The sequence below is a fragment of the Oenanthe melanoleuca genome, chromosome 1A (assembly GCF_029582105.1).
Source record: "Oenanthe melanoleuca isolate GR-GAL-2019-014 chromosome 1A, OMel1.0, whole genome shotgun sequence".
Taxonomy (NCBI): Eukaryota; Metazoa; Chordata; class Aves; order Passeriformes; family Muscicapidae; genus Oenanthe; species Oenanthe melanoleuca.
The window spans coordinates 17,843,703-17,861,731 of record NC_079334.1 but is presented as its reverse complement, the minus strand read 5'-3'; the positions used below and the strand labels follow the sequence as shown (position 1 = coordinate 17,861,731).

The window sequence follows — 18,029 nt, the reverse complement described above, 5'->3', positions numbered from 1 at the left end:
TGCAGAAAGTGGTGATATTGCAAGACAGATTTTTTTACTTGCAAGACAGAGTACAGGTTTATCACTTCAGGTTAAAAATACTCATGCTAAATGTTAAACATTTATTCATTAAGTGAACTAGAATAATTTTCACTACAAAAGATCAGAAAGGAAACCAACTCATTCTGATCACTTACAGATAATGCTACTAAACTTGTTTCTATTCTCCTTTTTACACCCTGAAGAAAGTGTTGTTGTTGAACACTACAGATTATTTGCTAGATGAACTAATAAATCAGATAGACAATGCAGGTTACATATATATCTGCTAAAACAGGAGATATAAATGAAAGTTAAACTAATGGCATACTAACATTTAGGAAAATCTAAATTTAGCAAACATATTCCCCTGTGGTGTAAAAGTGAATTCAGCAATTCTAGATCTCTCTTCTCTCCAGGACTATCACATAGGTTTGTCCCAAGGAGAACTTTAATGAGAACAAAGTTTATTCCTCTGAAATTCAAAGTTGTGATCTTATTTGCCCCATTGTTTTCTTCCAGGGTCCTGAGCACCACCATTTAATGGTCCTTGCAGGCAAAGCTAAGACAATCTTCATACCCAGTTCCTAATTATTGGCACCAAGCCCATTAGAGCACTTTGCCTCATGGGGCCTTAAGTCAGCCTGTGTCAAGAAGTCATCATCAGATGTCTGCTGGAATGTATGTGACTTGCTTTGCTGTCCTTGCAGTAAGATGGAATTTATAGATTTTATCATAAAATCCAATCTTAAAACCTGATTGTTCCTTGCCAGAAATTGCCTAACATGTTTATTTAACACTAATGTTTGCAGTTATAGATGGCAACTCTGAACTAACAAAACTTGATTGTGACTGCATATTAGTAATATTTTAGCAATTGTAAACTAGTTCAACTGAATCTAATCTTAGCAGTTCAGAAAAATAGCTAATGGCTGAAGATTCAAAACACCAATATTTATGCACAAAATCTATGAAATTATTGGTACCTCAAGTTTACACATATTTTTACTTTGGCATGGGTAAGCAAAGGGTAAATGTAAATTCTGCCTCACATTTTGGTCAAGAAAAACATGTGTCAAAAATATACATGAGATTTCAAGGTTGTACCTACATAACATACCCCCACATAAGACAGTGGTGAGATGGTTTTTTCCCCTCAATAGTCCCATTATTTTGAAGGGCTAGCTGGTTTGCAGTGTGATACTGTAAACAAGGATTCAATACATGGTAAGGAACATTCAGATCCTAAGTACAATGACACTGGCAAATCACAATAGATCCAGAAAGAACTACTACCCATAGAAAGTAGCAACAAGTCTTCTGGCTGAAGCTGTAATCCTCATTAGCTTTATTCTTTGCCTACATGTAGCACTTTCACTTATAAATATAATGATCTTGCACAAAACTATCTTAAGTACTCAGCTGCCTCATACCAATAAGTATAGCATAAAGGGCAGGAACCCTTGTTCACTTAAAAATCACTTACAACTCAATGTCCACAGCAGACAGTGCCAGCAGAAATGAAAAGAGTATAATGTGGGAAGTGTGCTGGGAACATCTCAGAGGATCAGACATGCTGCTGGCAAATGATTATTCTTTGAGCATAAGTCAATGACGAATGGCAGACAGCATCCTCCAAAATGGTGAGACAATCATTTCAGATGCACATAATACTTCTAACCAAAATCTGGCTACTAAATTAATGACCAAGTTGAAGTCAGTGTTTGGCAAAGGCCATTGCAGCAGTACACTTATCAAAGAATGTAGTTCTAGTTGGTTCCCTTTGGGAAAATGACACTTAATATTCAAAATATGAGGCATGTAAAACAAGTGCTAAACACAGGGATATCCTGGCCTAACTATTTCAGTTTTTGGTTGGAAATAACTGAGGCTTATAAAAGCTTATTAAAAAAACTCTGGCTATGGTAAAACTTTCATGATCCTATATCAATGCAAATGATGACTGATATTTCACTGACAGCAGCGCTATCTTCCATAAAAGACATCTCTGATTAAAACAGCGCTGGATCATAACTAGAATAAGATAATTTAAAGCAGGTTGGTTTTGCTTCTAATTAAGTAAGATCCAGTGTATTCCTTACCTTGTGGCATTGTTCTTTGTAGACCTTGATGCTCATCTGTGTAGTGGACTGCTGCCACAGCTAACAGTCCTGGCGCCAGCGTATATTGACTTGTTCAAAGCCTGCAGAAAGCATGGATAACAACAATCCACCCATCTGGATTGTCAACACTAAAGAAGCAGACATCTGCCAAAGTGATTTGGCTGACTCCAACAGGCCCTCATTTATGGGAATTACCAGGCATGCTGGCATAGAGGGACGTGGTATGTCCCAAAACTTAGTGGATTTCTCCTGGACAGCTTCCACCAGAATCTCCAGTGTGACTGCCATTCTGTGCAGGAACTCTTGAGAGCTTTTGTAAGTATCTGGCTGTACTTTTGAGTATCAGTGGTAGCACAGTCTCTTCTGCAGACAAAGGAAATACACAGTAGAAACTGTATGATTAACAGCCTGCAATTCCTCTTCCTCAGAGTCTGCGAGACAGATGTTTCAATCATACACAAAGTTCACATACTTGGGATGAAAAAGACCTGACTGGAATTGATATAACAGAAGCAGGTACAATTTGGTTAGATTGCTGGCATTGATAATAAAGAAAATACGTTCAAGGATACGAGAGTCACTAAATCATAACATCACTCCTAGTCCTTGGATAACAACCACAAGCGTTGCAATAATTAAGAGAACGCACATATTGTAACGTTCTGTCCACCATTGTCCTAATCCCATATGAATGGCAGAAGCAGCAACACAGAATGGTTTTGTTTGGAAAGGACCTCAAAGATTATCTGGTTCCAACTCCTTGTTGCTAGAGTAAACAGTAGAACAGCCAAAATCACAGAATGGTATGGCAAACAAGAGAGAATACCTGGCGGATCCTTTGTAGGTTTTAAATTTTAATTCACAGTAACTGAACTAGAAGATAACTGATTCTTTTTCCAGAATGCACAAGGAGAAACCCAGACCCACACCTTAGGAATGTGGCTCAGCTTACCATGTGAAAATTATACTAGAGCATTTCTGTGTGTAAGCACCTCTGACTTCTGTGTTTATTTAAAGAATAATTTACAAACTAGCATATCTCAAAAATGTACCTGACATCCAAAACAGTGTAAAAATATTTCATGGACTCATAATGCAACATTATTGTTCCATAACTACCAAGATTCCAAACAACTCAGGCTTATACTGTGTCATAAGAAAAAAGCATTAGTAGAAACAATTCTGATGAAAATGCAATTGTGTTTAAAAGACACTGAAATGTAAAAATAAAAATTAAAAAAAAACCAACAACAACAACAACAACAACAAAAAAAAAAAAAAAAAAAAAAACACCAAAAAAAAAAAAATTGAAAAAAAAAAACAAAAACAAAAAACAAAGCAACAAAACAAAACAAAATCCTAAATAAAAATTGACATTATTGGTAAAAAAACCCAGGTGACAAACAGTAAATTATTTAGATTTTGATGAGGCTCAGTGGAGACCGAACATTTACTCTTCTAAAAATAAAATGTGTGGAGTTGGATTCATTCTTCTATCTCCATGAGAGCTGCATCCTATCAAGCAAATTGAATGAGAGGATCCAGCTCAGTAAGTGAACCTGGACTGACATGTGAGGGACAAAACTACATCATCAATAGGATTGATGGATAATATGGACAATATTGATAATAACATTCCTTTACCTTACCCAGACACCTTTCACACGATAGAAAAGAGAACTGCTGCTCCTCTCAAACACAAATCACTGTGTACCATCAAGAGCACCCACTGTCCTTTAGGGGGCTTAACCCACCAATAATTCCAGCACCACCAGTAAAGAACTGTCAAGAATCCATATTACTAAAAAAGTTCTCCTGCCTTCATGTTAGTCATGCAAAACAAATCACTCACCTCAGTGCTATCAAAACCACATAAACAGTAATGGTGAAGAGTAGAAATCACAGGAATTTTAGCAGGCTTGCACTGGGATAGCCAGCTTCAAAGCCTCTCACACACATCCTGTACTCAAATGAAGCTCAAAATTGCAACTCCTGCTTTTTTTGCTGTATTTTTCCCTTGGCTGAAATCCTCTCATCTGCCTGCAAAGCGAAGAGGCCCAGTCTTTCTCATCTTCTTTCTTGTTCTCATAAGGAAGTTACTGCTCTTGGTTGGTTACAGAATAATGCACTGTGCCTTGTCCACAACAACTTTGTGGACTTCTCTCAGAAATGAAGATTTTTTACATGAAAACAGAGTATTTCACTATCACCACTGTCTTTTTCTAAATTAGGAAGCTACTATGGCTTGAGGAATGTCCCTCTTTTCCTCTTTCAACTTCACTGATTAATTTGGCATCCTTAATAGACTTACACATGGACAGTTTTGCAAAGAAGAAGAAACTTAGTTGTTGGGGGAAAGATACATTTTAGAGAGGATTAATTTGTTTTTAAACAGTGACTCAGTCAATTCTAAACATAGTGTATTGGCAAATTATTCCTACAAGAACAGATTATTTATATAATAGAAACAATTCTAAAAAAGGACAGACACAGTGACCACTACCCTTATCACTAATTTTGCTAGAATAAACTATGCATAAATTGTTCTCTTCTGCTGTTGCACAATTCCTTAAGAAATATTTGAAGGAAGTGCATAAAAATGCAAATGAAATTCTGAAACGCCTTTCAAAACAAACAGTAGAAAATATTTTAAAGTCTTCCCAACTGTGAAACTAATTTTTAACACAAACAAATGTAACATTTAATTCTATAAATACACAGACTATAATTCAACAGAGGACTGAGATGAATACCTTTGATCTTGGGCAAAAATTTGGAAAAAGTCATCTAGTTTGTAGGGTTTCACCTCCACACTTTTCTTGTACATTCTCCATTTATAGAAGATGACTCTTAGGTTCTCCAAATATTTAGAGCTGTGCTCCTGCACAAGTCCAGAGCTGTCCTATTTCATTGCAGCATTGTACCTATTTCATGCTAAATCAATTTACTGATTTCAGATGACTACCAATTGCAGGAGGAACAACAAAACACGTTAGGCAAGAGTCTTAATTTCCTACAGTCAATAATGGAGTGTACTAATTACCTCTTATCTGCCCTGTGGACTGCTGATATGCTCTTTCCATTATTAGCACAGAGAATCTCCACTTTAACACCTGCTTGTTGAGTTTAGTGGGAAGGGTTTGGAACTCAAACACTGAGGTACTTAGACACAAGAAGGGATTAGTATCTCTACAGCTCAGACTGAAATACAGTTATTTCTATAAAATGTACAAGATCCAAACTAAAAATAACAGACAAGCCCAATCACCTTTTAAATACAGAAGCAGTAAGCCACTGGGCAAATTAACATTGAACAATTATTTTTGTGCTATTTTAAGATTCACTAAAATGATTTATTAAGGTTGCCTAAACAGTTTCTCTTGCATCATGAAGTTTTTCAGTTCTGATAATAGAAAATAATTGGCTTTACACAATAGATACCCGCTTTATTTATTCTTCAGTCCATACTAGGAATTAGATTCAAGCACTTGCACATGGCAGTTACAGTAGTTTTAAGACCAAATTAAATGATTACAATTGTTCTGTAACCCATTCCTAGAAAAATTAAAAATTAGTAGAAGAGAAATTCCAGGCATGTTATCACCTAAATTTAATTTACTTACATATACCACATGAGATTTCAGATGTTAAGAGTTCATATTTTGTTGTAACTAGATGCAAAGTAGAAGCAAGAAGAACTTCTCAAAATAATTGTTATTGTTCTAAAAGCACTACTGGGTTAATATATACTATTTAAGAATTTAAGAATTCCCAAATAATTGTAAAAATATAGAAGCTGATTTATTAAAACATTTTACATGTTCACTAAAATTGAAAGTTGCTGGATGAAGAAATAAAAGTGTAGATATCAGAGTGCTAGAATTCCCAAAAGCACTATGAAGAGCAGTGCACAACACACACATTGTGAATCTGCAGGTGTATAAATGTTTTCTGCCTATTCAGAGCAAGTGATAAGTAACTGAATTTACAGACATGTACTCTGGATTTCTAGGCAGCCTAACTAGAAGCTTCTACTCATTATCACTAAATCACCTTGAATCTTCAACAGACCTTAAAAATTTAACAACTACTTCAAGACACAGTAGAAGATCCTGGGGCACGTACCTTCATACTCTTTCACAGAAATCAGCTTGTGTCTCACAACTAGAGAGATGCTGTAGATGGACCTTCTGAATGATCCAGGTCAGTTGTACTCATTGTTGTGCTTTGTATTAAGTGACAGAAATTTGACAGTGAGCCTCGTGTAAGATGCTGCACAGCTGTGGGTGACAGTGTCAGAGGAGCAGATGCTCCTGTCACCTACCCAGTTACTGGGTTGATGGCTTATTCTCCAACTCTTAATTGATAGAGCAAAATATTAAAAAGAACAGCTTGCTGCCAACACAGCTCCAAACACTTCTCCTGCTCTGCTGAGGCTGAGCTAAATGAAAAGTACCTGCAACAGAGCATACACGGCTTTTGCTTTATTAATTGAACAAAACTATACAAATACTTAACACAAGGGAAAAAATACAAATTAGCAAACAGAGACTGGATGAGAGGTATTAAACCATGTACAATCAACTCTCAATTTGTCTCCTCTGTAGCCAGGCAATTAAAGTCAAAGGAAAGAAAACACTTCAACTGCTCAAAGGCAACTACAGGTTCTACAGCAAGGAAATGAAAACAAAGAGAAGCAACATTTCTGTTTATGTGAGATGCTTTTCCAGAAAGGATTAAATGCACTTTCCTCATTAGAAGACAGAGATACAGAAAAATGTTTCTCAGTCAAAATCTGCTTAGTCCAGCATGACATATCTTCCTATGAAATATCATACCAAGAAGTCACTTTGGCAAGGCATGTGCTTTTCCAGGAAGTTTAGCAGAGAACAGTGGCCAATTTCCTAGTGCTTTGCCTTGAGAATAGCAGCATGTTTGGTTCCCTGAACTAAGCTAAAGGATAAAACATGAAGTACTAGCTAAGAGGCACACAGCCACTGAATGTGTGGTTTCTATCACTGACATTAAGAGATTAGCTAAATTTCAGCTGGCCCTATTTACTTTCCAGATATAGCAGAAAACCCCAAACCAAACAAAAACAGCCAACAAAAAAATCCAAAATGAAGCAACAACAAAAAACCCAAACAAACCCCAAAAAACACAGTTCCACACAAAAACAAAACAGTGTGCAGAAATTGCTATGTTTCCTTCCACAGGGTTAATTGATACATTTCAAAGACATTTTAAACGAAAAACTGCAGTTTACTTCTCTTTCTACATTCTTAGGAAGCATATTTGACTATATTATATTTGTAGCAGAGAAAGGTCCACTTTCAGCAAGAAAATACAAACACAATTAATTAGGCACTAACACATATTTCTAGCAATTAACTCTATATAATGCAACCTGACATAACAGACATCAAAATACAAATTAATTATTTCAGCTTCAACACGGTAACAGTGTAAATAAGCTATCATCAATTTTCAAAATTTTAGCTCTTTAGTGAATCCAGTTTTGATCAAATGCTATGATGCATCACACCTTAACAGTCCTGCTTACTTATGTAGATTAGTTCCTCTTCTTAAATTGCCTTAACCAGAGGTAAGGTTTTATAAACAACACAAATGGACATCACTTTCTGTGAACTTTGTTATACTGATTCACTAAAAAGAACTAATCTGCTCTAAAAACATACAAAGAAACAAATTAGGCATGACAAAGAAATGTTTTAGTTCTAAACAGGTGGGATTAGAAGGATTATAGAAAAGGTCACTCCTTAATATGAGTCATTTTAAAAGAATGACCTCATCAGCCATTGAAGTAGTCTCCATTCAACCTGTAAAATATATAAAGTGCACCATTCTAGAAATGGAAAACGTAATTATTTACCACTGGAAAAGCTTTCTCAGAATTTGAGAAGTGCCGAACTTCTACGCAAGCATTAAATAACTAAAAAATGTGCATATCATCATATATCCTAATTCTCTCCCTTCTCCCTCTTTTTTCTCAAGGTTTTCTACTCTCAAAACCTCTGCAAGAGTTTGAAGATGAAGATATGTTGCTAGCTACATTAAATCTGGGAAAAAATCTACAAAATGGAGATAAAATTATGAACAGGGGAGCTATACCTTTGCTGAAGCACTACAAGACTGAAGACAACAGTGTTTTCAATGATAAGAATGCTGGAAACATGAAGTTTTTGGTAAGTTCCATTTTAAATTTTCACTTAATTGCAAAACTGAAATTAATTTAAACCCCTTTAGAAAACAAGTACAACAATTTAAAGCAATAACCAGGTAAATATACAAAAATATCAGCCTAACATAACACAGTCAAGAAAAAAAACTCAACTCATATCTAATGCCAAGATTTTAAATGTGTAAACTTGGAGAGTTGAATTAAATCAGATTTTCACAAATAGTAGCCAAAACTTGGAAGATGGGGGGAGACACCTGTATTTATATTTGATGCATGCCCCTATATGCAGCAACAGGTTTTTAACTTTGCCAAACACGAGACTCATTATATAATTATGTCCCTCAAACCATTTTGGCCAAAGTAGTAATGCAGGTCATTACTTTTAAGGTATGATTTTGAAACATAAAATAACTGCACTGTTGAAGCATAAGGTAGAAAATGTGAACACAACTGACTTCAAATAAAAATAAGCCTCTTGCCTTCCCTCAAAACAGGACAGAGGTTCCAGACATGATTTCTTCAATCACGTTATGCCAATCAACTTGGGTAGAAAGCAACTACCTTATCCTGCACTGATGGGTGCTGTGGGTTTTCCAGCTGACACTGAAATACAAAATACTGAGTCAATACAGGAAAGAGAGACCACAGATGAAGAAAATTCAGCTAAATTCCCTATAGGAAGAAGGGATTTTGACAGTAAATATTTTATTTTTATACAAAAAAATATTTCATTCTGGTAAAGTACACTGCACTGTCCATGTAGCATTTTGGTAAAGGTTCACTTAGACACTCCATGGCTGTTATGATTTGATGCATGCGGGAGGGAGTATTTGTTAAATTAGTATTTCCAGAAGCCATAAGAATTCTGTGGTTTTGATGGATTTAAACTTTCAGGCTCTCTTTTTTCTCCTGCAGTCCTCAGATGTATGCTGGGAAGAGTCTATCGACCTTGTTGGCAAGTGTGAAAACTACTCACGTCCACCACCTTCTTTGAAGATTAAACATTTTATTCTGAATTTAATGTAATTTTAAGTCACTGAGTGTTAATGTAGTTGTACATACGCTTCCAAAAATAATTTCCCGTTGCATTGTAGTGAGATATGTAATTCATTACCAAAAATAACAGTGTAATTAACAATGTATTGTTAATAAAAAATTAAATACTTCAGCATAATCAGAGTTGTAAGTAGTTGTCTAATACAATATACAAGCTACTTTCAATTATTTACATACGAAAGGAAGTAATTCATTAATTTCACCCATTTTCTTGTTAAATTTTACAACTGTCAATATACCGTGTATGTGAAAACAAAAACTTAGACTTGAAAAAAGCAAGTTAATTTTGCCTGACCAGCAATCAACTTATTCTTACGTGCAGTTTTGGTCTGTTTTCTTTTCCCACCAATTTTGCTGTCCAATTCCTTTTCAGAGCTGTTTAAAGTCTTAAGTCTTTTAGTATTTTTTTGCAAAGATAGTTCACTTTCCTTGTCAGAGATTATTTTGTCGTTCTTCAAATCCATCTGTTCATTCTCTGAGTTCTTGTTCTTTGGCTGACAACTCAGCTTTTCCATTTCTGCACAACTTCTAGTCTGGTGAACACTTTCAGAAATAGTTCCAAGCCCTGGTACATCAAGACATGAATTTGTACCTTCTGTCATGTAAGAATATCAAAAACATATGTGAGGAAATAAAAAGTTACCTGGGAACATACATACTTTTTCTATAAGGACTGCAATGTTATTTTTTTTAAATCAAAACTAATGTATTATCCATAAAACAAAGCAATGCTGGTCATTGCTATTACATTTGCTATGTGTTTCGTAAGTGCATTGCCAATTTAAAATTACATTGTTCAAAAACATGCAATAACTAACTTAGGGAAGTGGATTTATAACTTTAAGATATTTGAAGAGAGGGTTAAAGGGCACAGAAATTTTATATGTTATATAGTTTGCAGTGCAATAAAACAAATTTCCCCCCCCCCTTTTAATGGCAAAAATATAAATTTCACTTGCCTTACTTTTGTGGAATAAGGACAAATATGTCATATAGGCAACATATATCACTTTTTTTTTACCTCAAGGTAGCACCAACACATTTTTCAAACATTTCTATTTTCAAAGCATTGGCATTAAAATTTTATTGCAAAAAGACTTAACTGGCAGATAACATTGAGAACAATAAAAATTTTTGTTATTTTTCTTGAAAACATTTATTTTGAGTTCTACTAAAACTTTTAGTACAACAGCTTTTTGGATAGCATTTAAAGTATTAACCACCACATTTACTTTATCCTACCACAGCTTACCTGTGCACTTCCCAGCTTCTAAATGTTGCTTTGGTACAACAGGACGTTTGCAGGTTGGAATTCCATGGGAATGCTGACCACTCACTTCACGCAAATCATTTTTATATGTACAGGCAAACTGGGATTTAATTGAAGATTGCTTCATCTGCAAATATCAATCTTCTGTTAGCTTTTATTATTTACAAAACTGAAAGACAACACCTGCAAGACTTGTATAATAATAAGCTTTCCCATTCTTTTCACTAAAATATCAGAAAAATAGATATGCTCACATTAAAAAAAGAAAATTAGATATTAATTTAGAAAACATAAGAGCTTTCAAGAATAATAATTTATTCTATTAGAGGTACTAAAATAATTTAAAAAAACTTTCTTCAGATCTTTCAGAAAGGTACACATTAACTCTTAGACCTTCAAATTAAGATTTTCTGTCTTAAGTTAGCCTGGTCTTCTGATAGACTCCAATGTTTTGAGTAGGTGCTATAGCTACTACAGTCAGTTTTAAAATTTCTTCAGCTCATCATCAATACTTATATCTGAAAAAGAAATATCAAGTACTATTTCAGATTTCCCATTTATTCACAAAACAAAGCCATTTGACCATTTAACTCCAATGTCTAACTCTACATTTGCCAAAAGATACCACTTAGTTTGAAATACAGGTAAAATTTCCTCAGCTGATTCTTAAGTTACAGTTTCACATCAACTGAGAATTAATTTCAGGTCAAGCTTTGTACTTTCTTATAAATGCTATAGGTTCTGCCAGACAAATCCTGCCCTCACTTCCATTTGAAAGTGCACTGGATTATACAAATTATATTCAAAGATGTAGCACAGAGCAGATAACTATAATACATCTGGATTTTTAGCTATTAATTCTATCACAAAAGCACAGACAAATTTAAATAAAGTTAAAATCAAATTTAAATTTAAATCAAATTTAAATCAACAGGTGCTACAGTAAAAACAGAGAAAATAACCAGTAATAAACACTGCTACAAAATAAATATTACAACATAAATAGATAGCAGGAGTGATTTGTTGAATAAGAGATTTACAGTCACTTTTCTGATTAGAAGAGTCACATTATGCAAGTCTACTTTTCTTCTTAGCACAAGCAAGATTAAACCTTACAATTCAAATATGACCCTTAGAGATTAAATCTGAGAATTTGAGTTAGAAGAAAATTAATTCTCAGAGAATAATTTTCCCAGAAACCTTTCACAGAGGACTTCATCCACAATGATGCCACTTTGATCAGATCCTGCTTTCATATATGTAGGGTAACAGACTCGAGCTTATCATGCAACCTAGATATCTCTCCACAGTACTTCTGTTGGCCAAGTGAATACACTGAGTATTTGGAAGAAAATACTTCATTCATTTACAGAAACATCTCCTTCAACCAGAAGGTCGTTCCTTCTGGTTTAATACTCCTGGACATACATGGTTTTACTTTAATCCTCAGTATTCCCTTCAAGAGTCAAAAAGACCAAGCTTTTCCTGTTGTCTATCACTCCCAAACTGCAATTTATTTGGGCTAGATAACAGACTGGGAAAGGAGAATTAACAGGGCAAACTAGTAAGCGTGACTCTCAACTCAAATCTCTTTTGTGTTAATGTGTCTCTCAAAGTGTTACTCTACTTTGTACATTAAAATATTTACCATGAAATAAGACTACATACATAGACATTTACAAGGTTTGTGTGCTTCATGATTAGGCCTCAGCTCACTGACTGTAAGTAGCATTATAGAATATGATGAGTAGGAAGGGACCATAGAGTCCAAATCCTGGCCCCGCACAAGACACCCCAAGAATCACACTACATGCCAGAGAGTGCTGTCCAAACACTTCTGTAATGTTAATGAAAAATTATTTTCCAATATTTGATATGTTTCTGAAAATCTTCATCTTAATCCTTTACAAATTCCTCAATTCTCAATAATTGTTCAGTAAATGACATGCAAAGAGTATGCAATAATAACTTGAACAGCTTTCTATCACATCCATATTGCAAGAGGCAAATAAGCTACCATTTTGCAAAGTTGATGAATCCATAATAAATACAGCATGAAGAACATAAAATTAGAGCAAGAAAGCCTAATAGTTACCATTCTATAACCAACAAAAAATGCAGCTATTTTTTTTATAAACAGTGTTTCTTTTTACCACTCCCATTTGACACATCACTAATTCAGTTTGTAGGGAAAGAATATGTGGAGTCAAAGGACAGAAGTCAAGCTCAAATACTGAAAAACTCACAACAAACTGGTCTGTGTTGCAAATTCACTGAAGCTTGAAATATGTCTATTGCATCACATACCACTCAGGCATTTGCAAACAGTATACAAAGTTCTACCAAATCCAATTGTGGATGCTAGAACTAATCTAGAAGGTGTATATATTGGGTAAGACAAAGTCAAACTTTTCAACTAGTCTAAGAACATATACTGACTAGTATAAAAAAATTGTATTACAGTTCTGTACAGAACTATATTACATTGGGTGAAGTAGCAATAAGCAGCCTGAAGGCAGCACAAAGGAGCACAAGTCTAGTGCTGAATTAGAAAGTAGAGCTTCACTGGAATGTTTTTAAGAAGAAAGATCAACCTAAAATTTGCTTGAAGTACACAATGAAGCCTGTCAACAGCTTGAAAAAGCTCTTAGGAAAAAAAGCCCTTAAAGTTGCATAAAATTCACTGCTTTAAGAGGACCACTCCAATGACCCACAGCTCTGGGATAGAAAAAATGTTGGGAGATCAGTTTGCTAAGTGAGTAGCTACACTCAAATGGCATCCAATGAACTCAGCCTTACTATTCCTTCTCGTCTTCACAAGGAAATTGGATGTTGCTCTTATCCCCATACAAAGAAAGAAATTCTGCTGCATTTCTGAAAAAAAAGGTTCATTGTTACTACTCCTCAGCTGGGAGAAAGTAGGATAGAATTTACAACTGTTTCAGCACAAGTAGGTCGACTACTACAAAGCAGATAAAGCAGTATATTCTCCCACCTTGACGTCTGTATCTAGAGAAATGTTTCTGTTCTTCAAGATGCCAATATAAAACATTCACTTTTATGTGAAATATTAATGGTGCATGCTCTATTTATTTCTAGAAGTTAGATTATAATCTGTTCCAGATCTCCTTCCAGCATCTGCATACAGACAATACTGCCAATATTTAGTCACTAAGAATGTTGAGATTTGGTTTTTATACACTGGAATGGCATAATAGAATTTGAAAACCTACATCAGTAACAACAAACACATGTTTTTATTTTCTAGCCAAACAACTAGAGTACTATTTGGAAGAGAAAAACAAAATTTATTTTCTCCATCCTTACCCTTGTCCTTTGAGAAAAAAAAATATTCAAGGTGAGTTGAAAGAGGAAGTTGAAAAAGGGAAAGGAGTGCAAAGGGAAGAGTAACAAAACAATAAATTATATATTGGCCAAACCAAGGCATGTTATTAAAAAAATATCCTGGCTAGCTCAGGTAGTAGCAAGCTTTTATTGTACTAAAACTATCAATTTTTTTTTTTTTTTTAATTTCGCATGATATTGTACCAGCCCTTTGCTATCCCAAAATAACCTGCTACTGTTTTGAGAACAAACCTCAAATCACCTCATTATTGGCTTTCAAACAAAACTCACAGCTATGGGTACTAAAAGCAGTTTAGGGGTCTTGTAGAAATAAAAATGGCATTTTCTACACAAACATGGTTAATCATCTGACACCAAGTCTTTCCTCTGATTTTGTGCTGAACATATAACCTTTTCAATCCCTTCACTTCCCTCTTCTACTAAACTCCTTTGATGTTCTCTGTAATTATATTCCACTTAGGAAATAAATATTTCTTGCAACAATAGATGAGACTACTACCTGAAGAAGATTGTTTTCTCTATTACTAGGACCCTTCTGTTCACAATTACAGTGGGCATTCAAGAAAACTCTTGATAACTTCCTGTTGATAGTTTTCCAAGTCACAGTTTATTTGTACTGGAATTACAAATAGGCAAAACAATTCTCTCAAGTAACAGCATTTAGAGAACAAAGCAATGAAAAATAACAGCAGTGCATGAAGCTATATATTAAGTCATTTTATAGAGACATGAAAAAGTCACATGAGAAAGGCAGACCAGGATTTTTGCTTTGTGGACCTTTTTCCTTGGAAAGATTTCTATACACAGTAAAAATTACAATGAACTTCAAGCATGCCAAGATTTGTTAAAGTTCTTAAGCCACAAATTCTTCTTAAAACTAGAACTGCAGCTATGTTCCCAACTGGAGGGAAATAGTGCCTCATATAGGAAAGGTTGTCTCCGGTTACATTAAGAAAGAAACACACCAAACTACTGAAAGTCCTTGCAGCTGTTTCAGGGTAAGTCTGCTAACAATGCAGCAGGATTTCTAAAACAATATATCAAAAGGCCAAAACAATCTTAACTTTACAAAAAAAGATCTGTTACTCATATTATCTCATATTTCATGCTTACAGCCTAATAACTTTGGTTCTTCCCTCCTTAACTCCTAAAGTTCTCCATTTCACTCAATCCCAAAAAGCTTAGGAACAGTATTTCACCTACAACTTGAAAGCCTTATTAATATTTTGCAATGCAGAACAAAGATGAAAATCCTATTATGCAACATTTTTGTTGTCCTACATTGCTCCTCTGCCTAAACAAAGCAGGTTATTGTAACAGTCTGTTCATTCCTCTCTCATATAACTGAGCAGGGCTTTAATAACCCATTGAAGCCAACAAAATGACCAGTTAACACCAGGGTATCTACCCATTTCACATAAATAGAAACACGATTCAAAAAAAGCAAATATAAGGCTGGATGAATCCTTTTCAGATAAAATAACTCTCTCCCATGCAACGAAGCTTCTTATGTACTTCTACAAAGCAGAAAGGAGTGATAAGGACAGCAGATAAAAGACATAACTCATTACAATTTCCAAAAAACTTCCTGAATTGAAGACTCCATCTACAAAATACCATTCACCAGAAGGCACTTCACTTAAACAATAAACTTGAAACTAAGTTGTCTCCCAAAGGAAAACCAAGTTTCATATTATTAACCTTACCTACTCCTGCTAGAAGAAATGAGACAATGCAACATGCCTGTTCCTCAGACTTTTCTCATCAAGCAATAAGAGCAACAGCTTTGCTTCCGGACAAATGCCATTATAGTTAGGTGATCTTTGTGTTTTTCTCCAGTATTCAATGAGGATTGAAAGACAAAAAAATACATCTTTGTCATTCACTTTTGCCAGGAATTTGTTTTGGCACAATGGAAATATCCACAAGATTTATTTTATTCCTGAACACCAATTCCAGTTCATAGCTACCTGTTTATTTTATCCACTGTCCTTATTTTTAGATAATAAAACACATACTGATGATGTGTCCTAGGTCTAAATATTATCAATCTGCATTCCTCCACATAATTCCACGAAAGATGAGGAATCAGTTCCTCTTAATGAAAGAGGAGGCACAACAATTTTTTATCTCTTGCTTTTAAAAAAAATTCATTTTTAATTTAGGTGTTTCTATTTTTAAGTTTTTCTAGATTTCTTCACTTAGATATAGGGACTTAGCATACAACCAAACTAATCAACACTACTGTTTTTTTCTTCCCTTCTCAAATATCTTAGAAAAGGTAGCTTTTATGGGACAAGTCCTAATGAGACATCCCTAATTTATACTATAGACTAATCATCAGAGGCAGTATGGTGAAAAGGCCCTTAGGGCAATCTTTTGGAACTAAAGCTACCATCACACATATAGCAAGATAAACTTATCTGAAGGATCATAGATATTGAGAAGAAACATCATATTGCTATTCTCTTATTCAAAAAACAAATATCTGCCATCTCTTCTGAATCAATTGCTAACATGAGTGCATTACACATAACAAAATTTGTCACTAAATTTTACAAGCAACCTCTAAACATTTCAGGATGGTTGCATGGAATAATAATGGGGACTAACAGTGGAAGAAGGTGGTAAATATTACTACAGCACTTGAGATCTGTTAGCAAAGGACAAGGAATTCTTTGTTCTATGTACTGTACAGTAAGGATGGAGCAAAATTTATTTCTACCAAGAGACATTACAATCCTAGACAAGAAATATGTGGATTCACAGAGAAAGGAACTGAAATTAGTCACTGTAATGGGCACTTATCTCAACAGAAAGCACTACTAAGATTTGGAGAGAGGTTGATTTAAAGATACTGAAAAAGGTTAGAAAGGAGTATAATGAGTTCTGCAGCTATTTATAGGAAATACCTTCAGCCATAAGAAACAGTGTAAAAGCTAGAAGAGTTTATCTGAAAATTAACAAATAAACAACAAAGACTGGTACTGCAGGCTGAATATTAGCAAGGAGAGAGCAAAGCAGAAAATCCAATAATCAATGGACTCAGGCTGAAACAAGTACCACAACTTAAAAGGAACAGACTGAGATGCAAACAGTAGGATGGCATCTAGTGTCTAATCAGTTTGATAATTTTTTGAGCAGCAGTCTCAGTGAAGGAATGTAGGCAAATGTTGCAGCTATCAAGTCCAAGAAAAACACACAAAAGCACATCAAAAAGTAAAAAGAACACCTAATAAATTACACTTGATAGACAGAGAAAAACTCCAGAAGCGTCATGGATTGAAAATACAACACATAAAATAACTTCTTCAGTGTTATAAATATACCAAGAGAGAGACAGATCTACCACCTCAAGATCAAGAGCTGGGTATCCACAGCATAGTGTAAAATTAACAGAAAGTAACAGTTTTGACAAAAAGAGACACTTAGGTCACTCTAAATCTGAGTTATTGATAGCTGAACATCTGTTTGTAGATGTATGCAACCACAAAGAAGGCACAGAAAGAGAAAAGAAGAGAAAGATAGGACTTAAAGGTCTTCTTAAAAAAAAATATGGAGGAGTAGAAACAAGCAAAAAAAACCTGTCGAAATTGTTAGAGAGGTAGACAAAAAAAAACCAGAAAAATAAAATGAAAGATCAACATTTTAAAAAAGAAGTGAGATTGTATGTGACGGCAGAAATCAAACATGAATGGTGAAGAACTGAGTCTTAATTACAAAAGTCATTAGTTGTTCAGCAACAACCATTTAAGTTGATTCATTTTTGCTTGTTTCTGTCAAAAACATGTCAAACCAGCAAATGTCTCAAATGTGACAGGTAATTACTTTTAGGTAATAATTTTTGCACTTTGATACTGAACATGTCTGTTCATGCATTGAATTACAAAACCTTCATTAAGACAAGAATGATGTATTTCAACATTTTATGCAAACATCATGACACATTTTTGCTATTTGACAAGTAAAGCTGCAATTTAAATATCTCGTTTAC

At 34.6% G+C, this 18,029-nt stretch overlaps 2 protein-coding genes across 3 annotated transcripts in view; one reads left to right on the top strand and one right to left on the bottom strand.

The window, feature by feature from the left end:
• Positions 1-7,373: 7,373 nt before the first annotated feature.
• On the top strand, positions 7,374-9,083 carry PMCH (pro-melanin concentrating hormone). Its single transcript, XM_056482111.1, has 2 exons — positions 7,374-8,347; positions 8,838-9,083. The coding sequence occupies exons 1-2, from the start codon at positions 8,102-8,104 to the stop codon at positions 9,081-9,083; spliced, it is 492 nt and encodes a 163-aa protein (XP_056338086.1). The 5' UTR covers positions 7,374-8,101.
• PARPBP (PARP1 binding protein) overlaps positions 9,009-18,029 on the bottom strand; it is a 38,590-nt gene continuing 29,569 nt past the window's right edge. Inside the window, exons 10-11 of one of the 2 annotated variants that reach the window (XM_056482110.1) lie at positions 10,652-10,796; positions 9,009-9,964 (exon numbers count right to left, since the gene is read on the bottom strand). In XM_056482110.1, coding sequence (XP_056338085.1) covers positions 9,660-9,964; positions 10,652-10,796 — 450 coding nt within the window. In that variant the 3' untranslated portion in view covers positions 9,009-9,659. Of the gene's footprint in view, positions 9,995-10,651; positions 10,797-18,029 lie in introns of both variants that reach the window. The other variant, XM_056482108.1, reaches the window with a different exon arrangement.

Excerpts from the sequence above, each read along its gene's own strand:
- PMCH (XM_056482111.1), top strand. The coding sequence starts at position 8,102 with ATGTGCATATCATCATATATCCTAATTCTCTCCCTTCTCCCTCTTTTT. Across the intron at positions 8,348-8,837 it reads CTGGAAACATGAAGTTTTTG|GACAGAGGTTCCAGACATGA; the intron begins GTAAGTTCCATT and ends CCCTCAAAACAG.